Source organism: Bombus affinis, chromosome 10, assembly GCF_024516045.1.
Source record: "Bombus affinis isolate iyBomAffi1 chromosome 10, iyBomAffi1.2, whole genome shotgun sequence".
Taxonomy (NCBI): domain Eukaryota; kingdom Metazoa; phylum Arthropoda; class Insecta; order Hymenoptera; family Apidae; genus Bombus; species Bombus affinis.
In genome coordinates this window covers 2,810,185-2,831,907 of record NC_066353.1, presented here as the reverse complement: position 1 = coordinate 2,831,907, position 21,723 = coordinate 2,810,185, and the positions used below count along the sequence as shown (strand labels likewise).

The 21,723-nt window shown below is 35.9% G+C and overlaps 1 protein-coding gene across 13 annotated transcripts; it reads right to left on the bottom strand.

Annotated features, from left to right (window-relative positions):
- Positions 1-18: 18 nt before the first annotated feature.
- Positions 19-13,805, bottom strand: LOC126921426 (uncharacterized). Of its 13 annotated transcripts, none has more exons than XM_050733012.1 (8): positions 13,567-13,805; positions 3,112-3,254; positions 2,823-2,984; positions 2,563-2,718; positions 2,235-2,437; positions 1,566-1,751; positions 1,383-1,412; positions 19-1,331 (listed from the first exon to the last, which is right to left on the bottom strand). In XM_050733012.1, the coding sequence occupies exons 1-8, from the start codon at positions 13,567-13,569 to the stop codon at positions 421-423; spliced, it is 1,794 nt and encodes a 597-aa protein (XP_050588969.1). In that variant the 5' UTR covers positions 13,570-13,805; the 3' UTR covers positions 19-420. The 13 variants fall into 13 exon arrangements, with proteins under 13 accessions (XP_050588969.1, XP_050588968.1, XP_050588971.1 ...); XM_050733011.1 differs by having other exon boundaries at positions 19-1,412; positions 1,566-1,580; positions 1,632-1,751; positions 13,567-13,804; XM_050733014.1 differs by lacking the exon at positions 1,383-1,412 and adding an exon at positions 1,434-1,484 and having other exon boundaries at positions 19-1,382; positions 1,683-1,751; positions 13,567-13,804.
- Between the last annotated feature and the right edge of the window lie 7,918 nt (positions 13,806-21,723).

Genomic DNA, 21,723 nt, shown 5'->3' with positions numbered 1-21,723 from the left:
ATGAGACACGATACGACATCTATTCTTTTATATAAATTTTTTATTTCTTTTGTAATATGCGTGTGTCAGATGTACAAAGTTATGTGCATCCATTTTATCTTATATTCACTGTATTTTACTTACACAAATGTAACACAGCATCATCAGCTTTTTAAATCAATTATTATCATTCCAATCATTTCATTAGAAGCTACTTTACGACTTTGTTCGAAACATTCGTTACACTTACAATAATTACCATTCTAGTTAAACGTATACAGTACAAGTTACTGGATATAATATATACAGCAAACCTGTCATATCGTTTTCACCCATTTTTCGATTACAGATTGCTTATCATTTCCTATGGTGATCCATAAATAGCTTTGTATACTATACATTTAAAAATTACAAAAAAGAGGGCAAAAACATTGCCCGTCCTCATCGAAAGAAGGGTGGTAATTGCAGTGGATTCTCTGGTACATCGTAGAAATAACCGATAGGCCTCTTCGTGGTTGGTGGTAAAGTTGGTGGTGGAGCTGGTCTACCGGTTGGTGGGGCAGTATAGATAGTCGATGTTGGCACGAGAGTATAATGTGGAGTTGGTGGAGGCGGTGGAGTTACCGTAACACGTGGCGTAGTGGGAGAAGAGGGTGGGAGGTATGGCGGAGGTCGCGTACTTGGTGCTGTTGGTGGGAATGAACTTGGCGTTGTGTGAGCAGTGGTATATCTTGGAGTAGTCTTTGAAGTAGTTTGATCGTCTGGAGGTAAGTACGGGTCGCCGTGCGTTGATGGTTTAGAGTAAGGCGGTGGTGTAGTCTTTGTTGGAGGAAGGTATGGCGGCGAAGTTGGAGGAAGGTATGGCGGGGGAGTTGGAGGCTTTGGTGGTTGTGGAGAAGTTGAAGGTCTTGGTGGTAAATATGACGTCGGAGTTGGAGGCTTTGGTGGTTGTGGAGAAGTTGAAGGTCTTGGTGGTAAATATGGTGGTGGAGTTGAAGGCTTTGGTGGTAAATATGGTGGTGGAGTTGGAGGCCTAGGTGGCGGAGTTGGAGGTACATATGGTGGTGGAGTTGGTGGTCTTGGTGGTTGTGGAGGAGATGGAGGTACATATGGTGGTGGAGTTGGTGGTCTTGGTGGTTGTGGAGGAGATGGAGGTACATATGGTGGTGGAGTTGGAGGTCTTGGTGGCTTTGGAGGAGACGGGGGTAAATATGGTGGTGGAGTTGGAGGCCTAGGTGGCGGAGTTGGAGGTACATATGGTGGTGGAGTTGGTGGTCTTGGTGGTTGTGGAGGAGATGGAGGTACATATGGTGGTGGAGTTGGAGGTCTTGGTGGTTGTGGAGGAGATGGAGGTACATATGGTGGTGGAGTTGGTGGTCTTGGTGGTTGTGGAGGAGATGGAGGTACATATGGTGGTGGAGTTGGAGGTCTTGGTGGTTGTGGAGGAGATGGAGGTACATATGGTGGTGGAGTTGGTGGTCTTGGTGGTTGTGGAGGAGATGGAGGTACATATGGTGGTGGAGTTGGTGGTCTTGGTGGTCGTGGAGGAGATGGAGGTACATATGGTGGTGGAGTTGGAGGCCTAGGTGGCGGAGTTGGAGGTACATATGGTGATGGAGTTGGTGGTCTTGGTGGTTGTGGAGGAGATGGAGGTACATATGGTGGTGGAGTTGGTGGTCTTGGTGGTCGTGGAGGAGATGGAGGTACATATGGTGGTGGAGTTGGAGGCCTTGGTGGTTGTGGGGGAGATGGCGGTACATATGGTGGTGGAGTGGGAGGCCTTGGTGGCTGTGGCGGAAGCGGTGGTCTTGTTGGAGGCGTAGGTGGTACGGGTGGCAGATAGCCCGGTGCTGATGTAGCAGGTGGTCTTGGAGTTTGAGGCGGCCGTGGGGGTGAAGGAGTTCTTGGTGTTTGTGGCGGTTGTGGAGGGAAAGGTGGTGGTGTCACGGGTGGTCGTGGTGGAGAGGGTGGCCTTGGAGGTTGAGAAGGTCTTGGCGTTTGTGGTGGTTGCGGTGGAAAAGGTAGTGGCGGTGCTGGTGTTTTTGGAGGTTGTGGTCTAGGCGGTGGTGTTCTTGGTGGTTGTGTTGAAGGTCTTGGCGGTGGATGTGTAAATGGATGTGATGGTGTTTGATAAGTATAACCAGTTGATGGCGGTCCAGGCGGTGGCGTTCTTGGTGGTTGTGTTGAAGGCCGTGATGGTGTAGGAGGTGGATATGTAAATGGGTGTGGTGGTGTTTTATAAGTGTAACCAGTTGGTGGAGTTCTTGGTGTTTGTGGTGGAGATGGAGATACATATGGTGGTGGAGTTGGAGGACGTGGTGTTTGTGGTGAGAAAGGTGGAGGCGGTGCTGGGGTTCTGGGTGGTTGAGGGCGTGTAGACGGTCGTTGAGGCGGCAGCGTAAATGGATTTTCAGGTGTTGGATAATTATACCCTGGAGATGTTCCTATCGTTGGCGTTCTGTAAGAAAGTGTATTTATAAATGATGATTTTATTAGAAGTTGTGCTACAAATTATAGTTTCATCAGTCTAATAATATAAAGTTCTTTACAAGTTTTTAAATTCAAGTTTCTACAAATGCTTACTGCGGTGGTAAAGTTGGCCGAGGTGAAAATCCTGGTGTTGTTGTAGGACGATCAATCCTTGGTGGAACATATGATGTTGTCTGAGGTGGCGTATATGGCCTACTAGGTGTTTCGTAATAATATCCTGTAGTCTTTGATGGTGGACTTTTTGTTGGTCTGTGAGATAATTGTGGTATATATATTATGATTTAAATTTATATCAAAGTTACATCTAGAATAATCGCATCATGTTCTAAGATGAATTTTTGATCAATTCTTACTGTGATGGAGTTGGATAAGAATAAGATGGTGTGCGTGACGTTGTGAATTTTTGTGGTGTTGGATAGGTATATGGTGCTGTTGTTACAGGATGCAGTGTGCTTGATGATGAGTGCGATGTTGGATATCCATGAGTCACTGCTGTCGATGGTCTCAACGTTGGTCTGCAGAAAATTTGTATAACTGACTACTGTAGCCAAAATATTAAAGCTACTCGCGTGTATATTTGTTCGAGTAATTATGTAAATGATCGTATAATGTTTTATACAAAATTTTGCAATCAATTCTTACCTCGGGGGTAGCGTGAATATTTCATTTGGTGGCTCATAGATATATCCTCCATTGCTTGCTATCGCCCTTTTGCTCTTCTCACTCGATGCTTGCGCATGGTATGTGGAGAGCACTGCCACTATTGTGGCAATCCACAAGATTCGCTGAATCAGAAAATACATGTCATTATTATCTTTCATATAAATCAAACATCTCACACATAAATGCACAATAATGATCTCAATTATTAACCTGAATGAATTCGAAATATATGTATTAGGTCATGGATCGCCACGCAATTGGCCATGATATATCGAAGATTGTCTTCGTGGGATTATCTCACGCCTTAACCAAGGACTTACATAACCTGTCTCGACTAGGATACATCTTGTGTGATACACTAGTAATCGTGAAAGGTTCGTTCGTGCGAGATACAGCATTCAGTATGTCATTGATCATTATGTACTTAATTTCCAAAACCGGTCATTTCGAATTTTTGATCAATGTCCTATCCAGGCTGAAGATGCTTTCTAACCCTAATATTTTCTGTCTCTGAATTTAACCAACCATCATATGATAAACTTCGCACGTGCGTATTTAACTTCACTATTCTAATTCACGTCGCGATTCTTATCTTCTTTCTCTCGCTAATTAGTTTCATACTTAAAATAGCGTACGTTATTTATTAGCTGTTTTTAATACATTTGACAGCGTTGAAAAGTGTTGATTGTCATATTTTGTATGTATACATCTTTGCAATAAACTATTGAATGTTTCGAATTAATTCGATCGGATCATAATAATGCTACCATCCGACGTAATTATCTTTCGTCGAATAAGCGTCATAAATCAGAGAAAGCTAATGGAAGCTTCGTTGCCCAGAAATTTAAAACCGTCTTATCCGATTACGACATCGTGAGCGCTGCTACGAATGATGGTTCTGGCTCGAAGAAACGTCCAGTGACCTTTAGGTGTATAATTTATATAGGAGGATCGCGCGGGCTATGGGGAGAGAATCTCTTTCGTCAGTATGTGAAAGGCTGCTGATGTATAAGTGGTGTCACGGCTAGATTTGCGGAACAACCGATACAGATCGCAAGGTTACCGTTTCTTGAGAAATTTTGAGGTCTCACGCTTTCGTTTCACTCTTCTCAGATACTGCTAATGAACTAGTCCTTGACTTGAGCAAGAATTTCAACAATATGCTTCGTAATTCCTAGAAGTACTATAATTTATGTAAAGAAATACATTTGCCATTCATGGTTATTTTTAAGTAATTAGAAGATCGGTTATAATTTTTGTTCGCTACATTTTGCATAGACAAAATTTCCTTTGCAGTACTTTGGGAACGAAAATTATATTTTCTTTTTAGTACAATTTCTATACTTTTAGTACGATCAATCCTTGTCGGTGAGGTTGCGAAATCGAGCTTTCTTAACCTCTGGGGATATTCGTGACCTGAGAAATTTCTTATACGACATTGTTACTGTAGAAAAGAAGATAATATAGGTAGCATCTGGTGAAATATTTAATGTATATCGAGCCGCTTGTGTCAAGAGGTTTAACTTAAAGAACATAATGAATGATGTTTCATTATTATTATTTATTAAAATAGTACCGTTCTAACTTTCTGATTTATAACGTTCCATTAATTTACATTATGCAACCTCCATAACGTAGAAGTAATTATGTCGGGCTAGCAAGAAATTCTATGATTAATACTAGCAAAGCTTTAAAAGATGTTCAGGTGCAAGGATGAATAGTGCAAACAATTAGCCACATCTTAGCAGCCCCATCAACGTTTTATTTGCACCTAGGGAAAGTTGCAAACTGTACGTCTAGAACGTCTTCGGTTCTAATGAGAAACCGATATGACAACAGTTTCCTATGGGTCAGCAGTTCGCGCGACTCGAGGTGCAAAATTGTGTCGCAATAGCTAGAACTGCCTACAGCTGCATTTGGTTACTTGGTTCACTGTTCACACTGACAAATGATTCTCGAAAGAAGATTCGAAACTACGATGGCTCATGAACATATTACATTAAAACTTTTACAAATATATAGAAAACTTTATAGAAACTTTATAGAAAATTTGTATGAATACATTATGTATGTCACAGAAATATTTTTGAAATTCCATTAGCATACGAATTGAAACACGACTACATAAGGGCTCAAATTCTTTCGCGAATGATTGTGGGTCAATGGTACCCTTCAAATCTTTTGGATATCTAATACATATTTGCATTTTTAAGAAGATTCATAATTATTCATGAATGGTAAACGTTGAGTAATAATATCTATGATATTATTCAAAAGGCAACATAAAATATCAGAAACATAATTTCGCTTTGAATTTTTTACGATCGAACATCCATTTATCGCATTATAACCGGATGATTTATCTTCGGTTGATTTGAATCGGACAGACGAGTTCCGTTCAATAGACGAACGGCTAGATCAACTATGATACGCGCAAAAATGACATCTTGCATAATAGCGAAGGCGCAGGTTGCATCCTTACCTGTACTAATAAAGTCTGAGCAACGTGTCTTCGAGAATATGGCTTTCTAATTATTCTGCTTCGTGCACTGCTAATGCGAGTGCTTATTAAACGAAGAAAGAAACATCGTGGCGTATCCATCGAGGTTTGTCGTAACTCGCGCGGCGAACAACGAAAATGACAACCGGGTAGAAGGGAAATCATTTTCACGAAAGTAGAAAAGAATACTAAGTGGAGTTATAAGCGGAACAAGTATAAATTGACTTTAATTAATGCGCGAGGGATTCTCGTGGATGGTTTTCGTTCTAGTTTCGCGTGATACCTTATCACGTTTTAATTATCTTGCCATTAAAGAAATAGATAATGGAAGTAATGATTCATAATATCCGAATTGTTTAGGTATATAACAACTTAATCATTTAGAAGCTATACAATTTTTTTTATTGAAAGTAAAAACATTAAACAGTAGGAGGTTTCAGTTAGCAAAGCGATTATTTTAATGAGTAATGAAGTATGGTCTTACGTTGAAGAAAATTAATAGCAATTACATTAAGTCTTGTTATTATCGGTCCGTGTCACTGTACAATTAGAAGATGTCGATGCACATTACCTAAGTGCCTTATTTGACAAATAAATGAGTATACATAAATTGTCAACATTATGAAAACAGAAGGTTGCCAATTACTGCTTTAGACAGTTTTAATTTACGGCCAGGTTTACGGTAAAGATTAATAGGACATTTCTGACTGAGCAATATCTATAATCTCTTCCTTCGACCCCATACGCGCGTTCATTTTGCTCTTTGAAATTATATTTTTATTTACAGAATGCTCCACTTTTAGTCGTAGGTGCATTCTATCACTTATAATTTTATTCTCAAAGATATTCACCTATTAATCCCATATTCAACATCTACCACATAAACTTTCTTCTTATTCAGATTTCTCTATTATTATTATTATTATTATTATTATTATCGATATTTATTTAGATTTCAAAAATTCCTTCTTGATCCTTTCACGAAATAGCTAATATAAATGAAGCATAACTTCAAAAATGGGACATATGCCTTAATCTTACAGTCTAATAGGTTTCAACTTTCTCGGAAAAATTTGAACAATCCAGCAGCCTTTCCAAAGACAAAGGAGTAACGAAAGAATAAAGTCGATTCGTAATCACCCTCATTGTCTTCGTGATCGTACAAACCACCACTTTAGCCTACTACGTGACGAATTTCTCTCGTGGCTCGTGCCGATGAATTAAACAGGGCAGACCGCTGTCACGCGTCACGATGCGCGAAAAGAAGTACGTCTCCGGAGAAAGTACGGTGCGCCACAGTTCGCTCGTATGTCCCAACCCATGTAACAATGCGTGCAACCATCGCAAAATCAAGGAGGAATGCAGTGAAAAAAATTGGAGGACGATGACACGACGAAATGTTCGCGTACTTTTACTAATTACCATAACAAAGATCGGCTTTGTTCTATTGGGACGAGAAAAAATCGCTGGTGTTCTACTGCTCGCTGCGATAGCGTTTATACAAGGATGCAAATGACATTCAGCGACAAGCGTTTTTATCATACGATCCTGTCGAGGAAAATGAGTAAGAACATTTCCTTTCAACTCTTGAGACAATGTAACGTTTCTTCAATACAAATGAACGTTTTTATAACCGAATGTTTTCTTTGAAAATTCATGACTTTTCATCCTTTGTACGTAGTATATAATGTGTACAAAACTTTTTGGTGCAGTGTTTCATTTGATAATTACAGGAAAAAAACACGATAATTACATTCTTGTTAATTTTTCTTACTTTAGTGCTACTGCATCTTTAAAAAAAGGAAATATTTTAATATAAAAGCCTAAAAAAATTGTTATATCAGTTATATAGTTGACATGGCTTTGGAGTAACTAAAGGTATGATTATTAACAAACGACATTTTTATATTGTAACAATATTTTAATAACGAATAATATATCTAAAGTTATGAGAAAGATGGATAAATATACGCTTAAATATATAATAAATAAAAGGACAATTTTCGTAACATGGGATTGATTATATGAAAAAAACTTAGTGAATATATAAAACTTGCTCCTATGTAAAAAATGGAAGAAGTTAGTTCTTGTCTTTCCTTCCTAGTCTTTATTTAGGATAAATATTAGATATCTTTAATAAATCTTATTAATGTACATTATCTTCGTTTGATTATAAATTTAACTCATGGATAAATTCACAAAACGTTCAATAAATATGCATAGCGTGTCGTCTTTATAAGTGTTGTCTCGTTCACCATAGACGATGTCGTTGTTCTAACTAACGTTCAGTGACGCAACCAAAGGAATCGGAGTATGTTATATCTCACGAGTCACGAATTACCGAACAGAGAGCTACCTGTGAATCCTTTTTAAGAAAAGGTTGAAGGTTACAGGAAAAAGTGTTATAACTATTACGTAAACAAAGTTATAACCTGGCCGCTGGATCTCGTCTGGGATGATATACAAAAAAGGAACAGAAATTGCGATCGGGCCAGAAGAAAACAAAAAAATAAAAACAGAAAGAAAAAGTAAAAGGAAGAGCCGGCAATTATTTATCGTTCTTATGTGAAAGAGCATGGATCATCGTGAAATTTATTGGTCAATTTGGTCCAGCCATGGCCGATCGTTACGCAATCGAAATGCCATAGCGACGATCTCATGTTCGATCGGCCGACTCAAAAATGATTATTCACGATCCTCTGAATCTTATGGACGATTCTCATTTGGTTATGTCGTCGATACAAAATTATTTCCAAATTATTACCAAATCTATTACGTAAAAATCTCTTACAGATACAAAAGTCTTCGTTTAATTGATATTTTTTCAAGATATCAAAAATGAAGTCGCTGAAAAAGAGTGTTGCTAAAGAAACTGTCGATCGAAGCTAGTTAAAAAGTTCCTTGCGATTAAATTACACTTGAAGAGCTAATTAATTGTGTTGATGTGGAGAATTAGATACGAAGGTATGTATATTCAAAGTGACGTTTACTTCGATTTATACATTTGTTGCATGTTTTACATTCCCGTTGCAAAATTATAAGAGTTCTTACGCGATATTTCGTTATATAGTAATTCTCGAAGGATATATAATTTGACATTATTAACACAGCGCTAACATTCATTCTTTAACGTGGCAGTAACTACTAGTCGCGACAGTTAAAACAAAAATTGACGCTCCTCCGGCGATGAATGTACTCTTTCCTATCGAATTTAACATCTGTTAATTTATCGCTCGAACTTTCCAATCATAAAAGTTGCAATAAACTTGCAATAAGATGACATAACCGGGAGAAGAAACGAGTTTTATTAATTAAGGCGAATACAAGATTAATTATCATGACAAATTCATAATTCTTCAATTTTTTTATTTAAATATTTCTGACGGTAAATGTTGTAAGTGTACCAAAAATAAAAAACGTCTTTTCCTTTAGTAGAAAAAATATAAATTATCTGCCAACTAAATTGTAATTAAAGAAAATGGAAGCGAGACAGAATTTTTACCATTTATTTTCCTGAATCTGTGAAATTGGCAAACATTGAAAGCCCATAACGTTCAAGCGATAAATGGCGTAAGTGTCAAAATTAGCAGAAATGAATTTTTGTTTTCACTGTATATCTCTACTTGTAAGCACTTATACCATTTACTGTTTCAATTCCATGATCTACTCAGCGTTGAGATTACGTTATAAGGTGTGTTGTAAAATATGGCCTGCCATTGTCATACAATATTTATAAAATTTTGCTAAATTACCATAACATTTCTTGTCGAATTAATGTCCAACGTCTCAGATAATGATAATGCCCAATACCAATGACTTCATAGTTCACACTAAATCTGGCGTGCAACGCAATCATCGATCCTGCCGAGCAAAATCCAACACCCACCCACGTGAGGTCTCTAATTGAAATCTCTCAGATGATGCTTGGAGAAAAGAACGCGCGGAATTCAGACGCTAGATGTTCATCCTTCTCATCAAGGCTGTATTACGGCATACGGAGGGAGTACGGACAGGTGGATATATGAAGGCACTAAACTTCAAACACGAGAACATCATCAGGGCACAAAGGAGCGGGGCGGTGGTTCAATAGCAGTCGTTTGAGAATATGAAAGTTGTTTGCGGTAGATGTCAATCGCCCCATTTGAGACCAACTATCATTGATCTTCGCTTTATAGTTTCTCTGCTGCTATTTACTATGCATTTTGACATTGATCAGTGGTCACGTTGACCAACAGTCGATCTTGTTCTCATCATGAAAACTGTAGTAAACTTTAAACTTCGATTGATGAATGTATAATAGCTCACCCGCAAAATTATATGAAATACTCTAAAATTTCATTAGCATTGCAATCAGGTGTTACTACCTGATATGTTGAAACATATTTGGAAATGTACTAATAGAGTAATTACAGGATGTAGTTTTCTGATTGTTTTCATATTTGACCAATATAAAAGACGTGTTTCTTGTTACAGTCTTAATAAAATTTTAAAATGTTATATATGTATAACATGTACTATATATACATAAAAGTTTTGTTCGCTAAAATACGTTTGCTCAAATACTTTTGGAAACTATTGTAATCTGTTGAATAATACTGTCTTGGATTAGTTAGTTTGATTGCACATTGTACAGGGTACCATCGGTTGTATGTTGCACTAAACTTGCTATATTAGTATTCAAAGGAATTGAAATTCAGGCAAGAACTTGCGGAAACAGGGACTGGAAACCTCTGTAGGCGTGGGAGCGGAAAATGCAACCACGATTCACTACGCAAGAGTCACCAGATAAGAAATACAAACAGTTGAAACGAACAATGAGTGCAAAAAAATTGTTCCCTGGGAGCAAATGTCAGTTCTATGAAAGATCACCTGATTATCGCTTCTAGCGAGGCATTGTTCGTCATCGGTTATAAATGTCAGCTTCGACAGATTAGTCGTCGATGATAAATCTCTTGATAAATCGTGATTATGGTCGAGTGGTAGCATGGAAAAAGGAATTCTGTCAAACCGTAGCACAATGAAAGATGCTAATTCGAAGGAATCGAAGTCTTCTAATAGACTAAATCACGTTCGCGTCTCATGTCTCAAAGGCAAGTCACATAATCAATTCATCATTTTAACGTCACAGAACGAATCGAGCGATTGGCAAACGATGAATTAATCAATTTTCGTAATTGTTCGTAATTCTTGTGGCAATCATGGTGGCTTTTGCGTCATACTGACGATGCAGATCTTGGAAAAATCATTTGTCGAATAAGTTCATAGCTCTCACGAAACTGTGACCGAGGTACGAACACATTGGCAACTCAGTGAATGTTAAGTCGGTAAACTGCGGATGTTTATGCAAATTCGTATTTTTATGAATTCAGCCGCAGGAATGAAATCTAAGAAGAGATCCGTTTCACCCATTAAAGATCGTAACGAGTACTATCTTTCAGATATCTCATCTATCTTTGCATATCGTGTGCATTCTGTGCATGTTTTAAATTTCCTATAAATGCAAAAATATGTAACATTTATTAATAACTTCTTATTCTACGTAACAAAATACAAATCTAGAACTTTTTATCGCATCCCGACGCGTTACGCACTTCCTTAGTTTACTAGCCTATTAAACGATACCACGAATATTATGCGATAGGTTACGACCAATTTTACGTTTGTTACTGTATGCTACTGTTTACCAAACACATTTTCGCAAGGTAGTATATTTTTATTATCAATCATAACGCAATTTAAGTTAAGTTACGGCTGAAAGTTCTGATACAGCTGATACTTCTTAAGTTCGTAAAGACTTTCAAAAGGAAAATTGTGAAATCAATCATGACTGTATAACGTTATGAAACGAGTTGCAACCTGGTCAAACTATCTTTTTTGTCGTTCACTATGTATTCAAAAATTTTTTCACGGAATTATTCTATATAGCTTAATGAAGTTGTTCGAATGATTAATAAATAACGATAGGTTAGAGTTCCACGGCCTTGTTGCATTCATGAAAAAAAATATCGAAGGAAATCACGTTTCTACGTAAGGATGGCATTAATTAGGAAAATCTACGACTACATAATAGGTGAGAGGTTGATACATGTTGGTTTTCTGCCCCGACTGACGCCGACAAGTAAGTTTTACTAACCAACGCGTCATATCGACGCATCACTGAGCTAGAAACCTGTACAGGTAGCAATCAGTCTTTCAATCGATGAGCGAATTTCAATTGAGTGATTCAACCAGGTATTCCTCGGGATAATTAATTTCTAAACCAATGACGCGGGTAATACTGTAATGTTCATGGCGATTTCACGCTTCTCACTCTTTGATCGATGTATTCAACTGTTCGCTTTTTTAATCAAGTAAAAAAGCTTCAAATACGTTAAACGTGTTAAGATATAATTAAAAGATGAATCTTTCATCTATTGAAGTTCTTGAGCAACTGTTACATCAGTATTTTAAAGTGAAGCGTATACATACTACGTCACTAGTGAAAGACCATAATTTAACATCGAATTGAAGAAGAAACCATAAAAGAAATTACGTCATCGATACGATGAAGTTTCTAATGACGTACGAATATTTTGATGGCACAGTATCTTTTTTTATGACAGAATTACACTGTTGACCTTTCGCGGCTAAAAATTTCTATATTACGTGACCGGAGAGCTGCCTTTACCTAAACGCATAGTAAATAGGAGATACGTATATGGGTATTAATACAATCGATTTGAATAATCGTAGCTTGGAGAAAATTTAATTCGAACAGGTTGTATAATTTGCGTGGGAGAAATATTTTTCTCCTGAATTTTCGTCGAAGATATTTTTCTCATTATAACAATTAATTTTCAGATACTCAAAGACTTAAAAAATTTATCACGAAAAATATAAAAATATAACAAAATAGAGTTACATTTTTTTAATTAAAATTTTACAGAAATCTTATTCGCAATAACGTTATTTTACTCTCAAACGTATCGCAATCACAAATTCCATTTACTTCAAGAAACTTCATCTTACTTAAGATTCTTGTGACACGTCGTAACCTCATTCTTTCGAAAACGATTTTTCTCCGTGCTCGGGGCTACGACGCTATCGATGATGTTCAATGTTTGAGATTGACGGTTGGGAAACGAAGGCTCCAGAAAGGCGGATTTCAAGTTAAGGAACAATGATAACCTTTGATATTTCGCGTGCTAACAGCTGGCTGATGCTTGTATCTCGGTATTAATTCTTGCGAGGCTGTGGATGCGACCGTACATGTAAATACCAAACGCTAAGCTCACCAGTGGAAACGATGTTTTGCAAGTCGCGGCACAACTCGAAAATTCCACAATGAAAATGTTTTTCAGGATGTTTGGGGCTCAATGGGCCCTTTACACGTTGAACAAAAACTCAAAGCGATTTTCTCTAAGAAAGAATTACCTCATCGAGACCAGCAATGATTTTTTGGGTTCCAAGAACGGCTTGGACTGAGGAGAAATTTTTAGGCGGGATGAACTTTCTATGGAGCAACGATAATTCGTTGTTACATACGAAGAATACGTAGAATTTCAATACAACTATATCTCCATAAGGAATTCAACAAAAATTCGATCACAACGGGGTAACCTTAATTCTGTGAATTTTTCAAAACTATTCTTCGGAACACAACTAGTATCGAAGCAAACACACGACGATTTTCCATTTCACCCTTCGTTCTTAACGAGAACGCACCAATAACAATTATCGTGAAATCATCGGAAAAAACACTTTCACCACAGATACTATATATATTTTTCAAATATGTATTAATTTTCCAATCGTTCCACACAATCCTACGCGATCTATCGTGTCCATCGTATCGTAATGACGTCTCGTTCCCTCTCGTTCACCCTGAACCCATCTCGCATCCGTAATCAACCCCCACGTTCGAGTCACTTGGTCCGTCGCCACACTTTACTTACCATCTTTCGTGGTCGCGATCTTATATTTTTTGGCCTTTCTGAACCAAAAAACTGGTCACCGTGCGCAATGGGACACTCAACACGGACACATGTCTCGCGGGTGCGCTTGGTGGTCCCGAGAGAGGTGACTTCTTCGTCTCGAGGAACGTGGAGAGCATTTATAGGATTCACCCGATTGGTTGGTGGGGGTAAAACGTTCGGTCCATGCGATTATTGCGAACCGACGTCCACGGGAGGATGCTGTAACTTCGTCTTGTTCGTGAGACGAGGTGAATAGAGTGGAAAGAGAAAGAAAGACCAACGGCCGGCAGCTAGAGCGACTGAAATGTGTAGAGGGAGGAAGGGAGAGAAAGAGAGACAGAGAAGGAGAAAGTGAGAGTCGTTGGCTAGCAAGAAGGACGGGACGATGTATAACGTCGTCTGAAAAGGTTCGACGTCGCGTCTGACGATCCTCGTGGATGTCTAACGTGCGCCAGTACCGAAGGACATTCTTGAATGTTCACCATGCTTTGCGGCAACGGCTACATATTTCGATGAAGAAGCAAATCAGCGATTAGCAGATTCGACATCGTGGTTTCCTTTGTAGCGCACATGTGGATGATTAAAGGGAGATCGATCGATGCGGTCACAAACTCTGTTCTGATTACGGGATGAGGTAATTTCACTCTCGCAGGCTCACGATCGAAGGACATTCACGTTCGTTCGTTACACTAGCAATGGTGGGGGTCACCGCCATCTGAGATTATGTTACTGCTACACCCACCCATTAAAATGAAATTTATTGTTTAACGGGCGAACGGCGTGTACTTCTATTAAGTAAACTTACGCATAAGACACTTCTGGATCATATTTTTGCTTGATCAAGGGTTTCGCATCGAACGTATTCATGTTTGATTAAATTCTCTTAATTGAAATGCAGTATAATATGTAAAACATCTAATTATATTATTACTGTTTTCACTCGAAATATTCGTCAAGATTTTACCGATCACTGACATTTTATGCTTACTTACTCTTTTATACTTCTGAGGTCTTTCTAAAATTTTTCTCAAAAAAGTTGCAAAAACGAATCTCGTTAAAACGACCGTAGAAAGTAGACACATAATACATCGTAATCACATAATACACCACCTAGAAACTGCGTAACACTTTGTAATTAAGTTGTTCGCGGACAGCGCGGTCGAATAGTGAAGAAACTTCATCCCCCCGCTCGTTCTCGCCCAATTATTTAGCGTCGACTTCCACGGTTACAGAATGTCTACCGTCACATACTATCTGAATAATTGAGGATAATTAAGTTATCTCTTCAGGAGAATGAAAGACTCTTGTTCTGGTGTAGAGGGTGTACGTAAGTGCTGCCATAATTATGCTGTAATAAATCGACGAGACAGCATTTTTTCTTCGTTCACTTTCTGCAATCCTGGAATCAGATCCGGGTTTGTCAATAATTGATCTAATCTTAGTACTAAACAGGAATAGAAAATAATGTTGTAAAAGATGTGGCGTATTCTCAAAAAGGCGAAAGTACACAAAAGTTACTATATTTACTTTCTCAACTCGACAATTTGTTATATAGATCCATTATATCCTCTACGAAGTATTGGTTAAAATTCCACGAAACTGCCGTGTAAAATAGACAATTATAAGAAAATCTATATTACGCAAGGTCTCACTCGTATCACTGTCATCGAGATTCATGTAGATTCTCAAGCAGGTGAAGAACCTCGGACACAATGATGTTCGATGATCGACCATAATCATCGTGAACGCTACGTGAGTTCACCATCCCTGGTAATCCGTATGCTCGTATATATTTGTACCTGCATTACCGATGTTGCCATTCCATGTTATCGTAACAAAGATGTTCGACAAATAATACAATAAGTGCTCGAAAACCGGTAATTGGTCGTAACTACATCTGAGAGTTCTAATTCATTCGAATTGTATGAAATGTATGGCTTACTTAAACCAATTGGAACGAATGTTAATTACTTACAGGTAAGAGAATTAGTTCCTTTAAAGTTTTTATTTATTTCGTTAAACTGGGTTATTTTTTCCTTAAATTGTATTAAGAACTGGCGAGTAGATAAGTGAATGTAAATCCATAGCGACTAATATATATTTATATAATAATGCCGAGAATGTGAAATTATTGATTGAAATCGCCACTTCAGTTTCACTATCCAGTTTCTATTAGGCAACTGTCCATTCGACGCTATCACGTTCTTTGCTCATAATGACCGATTATAAAACGTTGTACGTGAAAGATTCCCTTTGATGAAATCTTGAAGGAATCTGAAAATACGAGTCACTCTTCGTTCAATAGATGTAACGATTATAGATCTGATCGATCTAACACTCGATAACGAATCGAAGGTTGGATGAACCGTGATATTTGACCCTACTGCAATCGTTGATCAATCTTGATTCTTCAACTTCTTCTTAAAAGCAAAGGCAGAAATTGGAACGATATAATGAATTCTTTCATATTATCGATGTGTACACGTACATAACGTTACCAATTATAAAAATTGTTGAAGTAAACGTGCTTTCATCGGATCTTTTTGTATAATAGCACATCTTCCGCAACATGCTCTTATATCTTCAGCAAGGATTCTTTTCTGACTTCGACTTCATGATTTCTCTCTTCAAGTTGGAGTCGTAAACTGAACTTTAGATTAAATTACTAACAACAACAGTAATCACCATAAACGTTTTCACTGTTATTAACCATATTTCTTCGTAGTTGCGCCAACCTATTGCACAAATAACGGCTAAATTCCTACGATTATAACAATGAAGAATTAGAACACAGAGGGACGCGTTTTAAGTAGTACAAATCGACTTTGAACCCTCGTGCTCTTATTATCGAAATTACTCTACCGTGATCATTCTTTTCGAATTATTCTTCGAGAGAAGATCGGTATGAGAATTACTGTGCATTAAAGAAATCATTGATAATCAATCAACAAATAGTTTGTCTTTGCATAAGGAAGCAATAGTAACAAAGGAGGCTCTGCAAGTTATAATTATTCTTTCAGGCATTAATACTGGGGTCGTATCCTGATTTCCACGCATGAATGAAGTTCTTTTTTTCATATAAACCTATCCTTTCTCTTACTATTATTTACTTTTAACCTGAATGAAGAAGTTACGTCGACCATAGAAAAGATCGTAATCAAGGCTCATTCGATCTTCCATCATTTCCCTATATCGGATAAAATGGTCACAGTCAATGCCTATATTTTCTGGACTGAATTATGGCCCATTAAAGTAAATTAACCGTTCGAATTCAAGGCTAGATCGGATTGCACATCGAAAGTCGATTTTTAAGAAACATACATTATAGTCCAAGTTTCTGTTTAATATTTTAGATGAAATTTTTATTTCTTAACAGGTTATATGGTATCCAATTTATAAGCACTTTTTTCCTGGTATTACGTGTGTAACATGATTTATAGCGTGTCTATAACCTGAGTTATGAGCAATGATAGAGAATTACACGAAGGGGAAATATTTCTCGAAAGAATTTCTTTTTAAGACGCAATGCAATTTAAAACTACAGAATACAGTATTAACATAACATTACTAATTCAATAAAGAAATGATAAGGAATAAAAAAGAAATTAGTTAAATTAGTAAGCATACCAATTATTAAAATTATATAAATATTTGTAGAATCGATAAGGAAATTAATTAATAATTAATAATCACAGAAGAACGCTTGTAATCATCCAAATTCTTAGAGACCGAAACGTGACAGCTATATCAACGCTATATTGTATTTATTATAATTGAGTCGACACAACATATACGTCAGTAGCAAGGAATGTGTTAAAAAATTTACAAAAGATACAATGCGATACGAAAAGATAACCCTACAATTTTTATTATAACAATTTAGTATATCATTGGTGAATCTCCAATATATCAAGGCAAACCTGACATGTAAGTGACGTAAGTGATTACTTACAGTCGATTTCATAAGGTATATATAGCCACACGAAATAAAAAGATTATGTAATATTTTTTTCACTTTTTATTTTTCATCCTTGTTTCTTTCTTCGATTTGTATAATCGTAAATTTATCATTAGATTTCTTTCCTTCCTCCATCATCTTCTATTCGTCTTATTTGAATGAACGCTAACAATTTGATACTTTGGCATTTAGGATACATTAAAAGTCTTGGATTCTTAGCTGAGATTTCGTTTCGTTATTTTAAGATACCGTGTTCCGGATACAGAGGCGACAACCTCGAAGTCGTCATCTCATTACGATTTCACAAATGCAAAACACCATAAATTCACAGTTTTTTCTTGATATGTGTTTTTCATATACTAACGATCAGTCAATTTTTTCATTGCAGAGTAGATCATTTTAGGATAAAAAGAAAATTGTTAACCTTAAGTATGGACAAATATATGGGAGTCGAAATTATTTTCTTTTAAGATCAATGATAAATAATATAGATATATGTATATGTATGTTATACATATAATATATATATATATATATATATTATATACTTAAAATATATTCATTTATCTTTATTATTCATATATATATATATATATATATATATATATATATAAATAATAAAGATAAATGAATATATTTTAAGTGTGTTTTATAAGGAAGTAAATTGTTACCGATGAATGTTATATGTTAATGTTAAGTTATATGTTAATGTTAGTGTTAAGTCACACTTATAAGTTATTGCGGTTTGCTCGCAGCAAAGTAAAAGTGTGGACGACCTGAAACATCGTGAATGACCTCTGCACCTGCACATACGGATCACCGTAGATGCATTCCCTCTTAATCGCGCGGATGTTGCCCAATTAAACAGAAATACGCATAGAAACAGGACTTCAGCAACATGCTGCTTGTAAACTTCTTCCATGCTGAACTATTTCCAAGTCTTCCATCATTATAATTAAACTTGTATTTATTAGCTGCAATATTTTTTGCTATTACTAGGCGAGATTCTTTGATAAAAGTAGCTAAATAATGTTTAACATCTTTTAGAAAAAATTTTATAAATTCGTTGACATATAGTCAGTAATATAAAGATTTTTAGATAGGACTAGAAACACCATCCAGGAAATAATGTTTAATTAAACGTGGGCAACGATATTTCGACAACTTGGAAGATGTTCGATAAGCTAATAAAATATATGTATTATGCAATTCGTCCCTAACGATTTGTGAATCTTGGAGATTAGGAAATCCAACGAATTAGAAACTTGGACAATGTTTAAGTCATAAAAAAGTCGAACAGCAGTAGGTTGATATACTTTTGCTTCCCTTGCTAAATAAAAGGTAATATATATGATAAAATATATAATAAAATTAATTAATGTAACCCAATAAGAACAATATAACTAGATTGAAATTAAAAATGTAATATGCAAAAATAAAATATTCAAAGTTACTTATCATAATATTTAATAGATAAAAGAATCTCTATTAAAAATCCTACTCTTTTAATTGTGTTCATAAATATATGAACTTGTATGAATATCCGTAGTCTTACTATAATTAAATCTATATTAAAGCGAAAACAAAGTTGCATAATAAATGAATTGATGTAGAAGATATTATAAGTATACAGCATCGTCAATAGTACTTTCAGTGCCCAATCGAGAGACTACAAGTCCCGTTGATTATTGCGCTTAGATACTCGATCAACATATTAGATGATATGCCAAATGATATACCGACATATTGATATAAATTCAATACACTACATATGTTCATTGACTAGTAGTCAGTCATTATACTATGTATTTTATTAACCCTTGCTGGACTGCCGAGTGGTTCCCACAAACACCATTGATTCTACGACGTATCAATTTTATCTCGTTTCACGGCAAACCCAGCAGTGACTGTTGTTGACAATTAGGTGCTGATCACTTGGCGAAAGTGCTAAAGCTTGGGGTTATTTTGTGCACAATTCTTTACCTAAGCTTGTCACTTCTTCAAACATCACGGATTCCTTCATTTATTAATCGTATCACTATTTTAGTTTCATTTTTATTTGATTTTGGACAAAATTTCAGAAATATACATATTTGTGCAATTTTATGAAATTTAGAATTTATTCCAGATTTTTCTGAAAACTCCATTTTACGCTGTTAGTAACTTCGGCAACATTTTGCTTAATTCATATAGTATCAAACAAGAATTGCTTATATGAATAAAATATTTACGTTTATTAGTAAAACCTTGAATAAAATTTATAACTAAAGACACCGAATATTCTTATATCTTTTACTCCAAGTATAAATATTTTTAATCACTGTTCCATTAATGATTTTTAATTGTATTCATCTAATATCCTTCACTTTCTTTTTCTGCGAGCTTTCCTTGAATCACAAATATTCGTATTCAAAATACCTGGAGGACTTGATATATAAAATATAGCTTTAAAAAAGTCGAAGAAATTATGTAGGTCCGACCATTCATCTGACATTAGAAGGCCATGCATATATACCTTGAGACTAAAAATACTTTTAAGCCGTAACAATTAATTCTTCTTTATCTATCACTGATCTTTCAAATAAAATAGTACCCTAAACCCTAATGACTTTAACGTTGGGTATGTTCACCTACGAAATTCTAATTTGTGCGACGATATCGTTCCGAAACTTCTGTATATTATGTGAATTAATTGCAACAAAGCTATCCGTGAATAATATTAAACGCACTTTCCAACTTCTCTACTAAAATTAAAGTATACTTTTCTAATATTACTATTCGAAGTTTTTCAAACGAGTATCGTAACGTTCCGTAATATCATGCAGAACATCGGAATCCATACATATGAATATCGCATTAGTATCTAATTTCCAAGACAAAGATACCGACTAAACTTCGTGGAATTTTATTTCGATGTTTTCAAAATATTCGACCATCTTAAATTATATTGGTTTATTCTCCGATATCAGGTAGAATGTGACAGACACAAAAGTGTCATATTTCTCACTTTTTGTGTCTGTCACATTCTCTGCTGCATTTTCGTGATTCATGATCAGTCGCCAGTTCATGATTCAATATTATGAAACTTTATGAAATCGCTTAATGTCCTTCATCATGCAATGAATTTTAAGTTTAAGTATTTGTTCAATTTTGTAACTGCTTTCTTTTGTAACTGTAACCTTTTTTTTTCAAGGAATTCGTTTTTATTTTAGTAATGAATGTTATGATTAGAAGTTGGTATTTAGAGTTTCACGAAATGCACTGTAATATTTATTACAAATATATATATGTATTCTTATTGTTATTAAAGTTTGGTCTTCCTTCTTCTTGTCCATTTGCAGAAGTGATCGTAAACAAACGTAATGATACTGATATGTAAAAAAATTATATTAAATGATACTTTCATGAAACGATCGAACAAGTAGGTTTACAATTTTATTATTATTACTCGTAAAGAACTGTGTAACAGAAAAGGTTTATGTAAGGCTCTATGATAAGATATTCCAGACACGACAATCTTACTGAAATCTACGTTTTATTTCTTTCAATTGCAGAACATTTTTAACGACGATGAAAGTATAAAATTTAATCAACTACAGTTCAAATCGCTTACTTGACAAATATCTTCGTCATTGCTTTAGCAGTAACTAGAATTTCGAGAATATTATTTAATAGAAAATAAATGCAGTTTGCAGTAAAGCTTGTTGTATAAAAGAAGATTTCGATTATAAAATTGGCGGATGTACGAGGATAGATCGGTTTTAAAATATTTCTTCCTTGGGTATCGTGGTATCCAAACAGTCGTCTTTTTGATTAATGATAGCCATAGTGACCGAATCCGTGACCATAACCATAATAGGGGTAGCCTAAGGGGAAAAGCAGATTAGGATGACAGGGTAACGTCGATGAATGTTTTGTTCATTTTATGATATATAATACTGCTCGTGAATGTGCAACGTCGATGAATATTTTGTCCATTTTACAATAATTGTTAGATAGGATCCCAAACAATAATCAAATAAAAATTTAACAAAATTTACTTTATAGTATAGTTGGAAATATAAAATCTCACATGATATAACATTTAATGGAATGCCAATTAAAGCTTACAAAAAATTCATTGACGTTGAAAGCACTTCTTTCGCGTTCTAAATTTTCTCATGCATTCTGTACTCTTA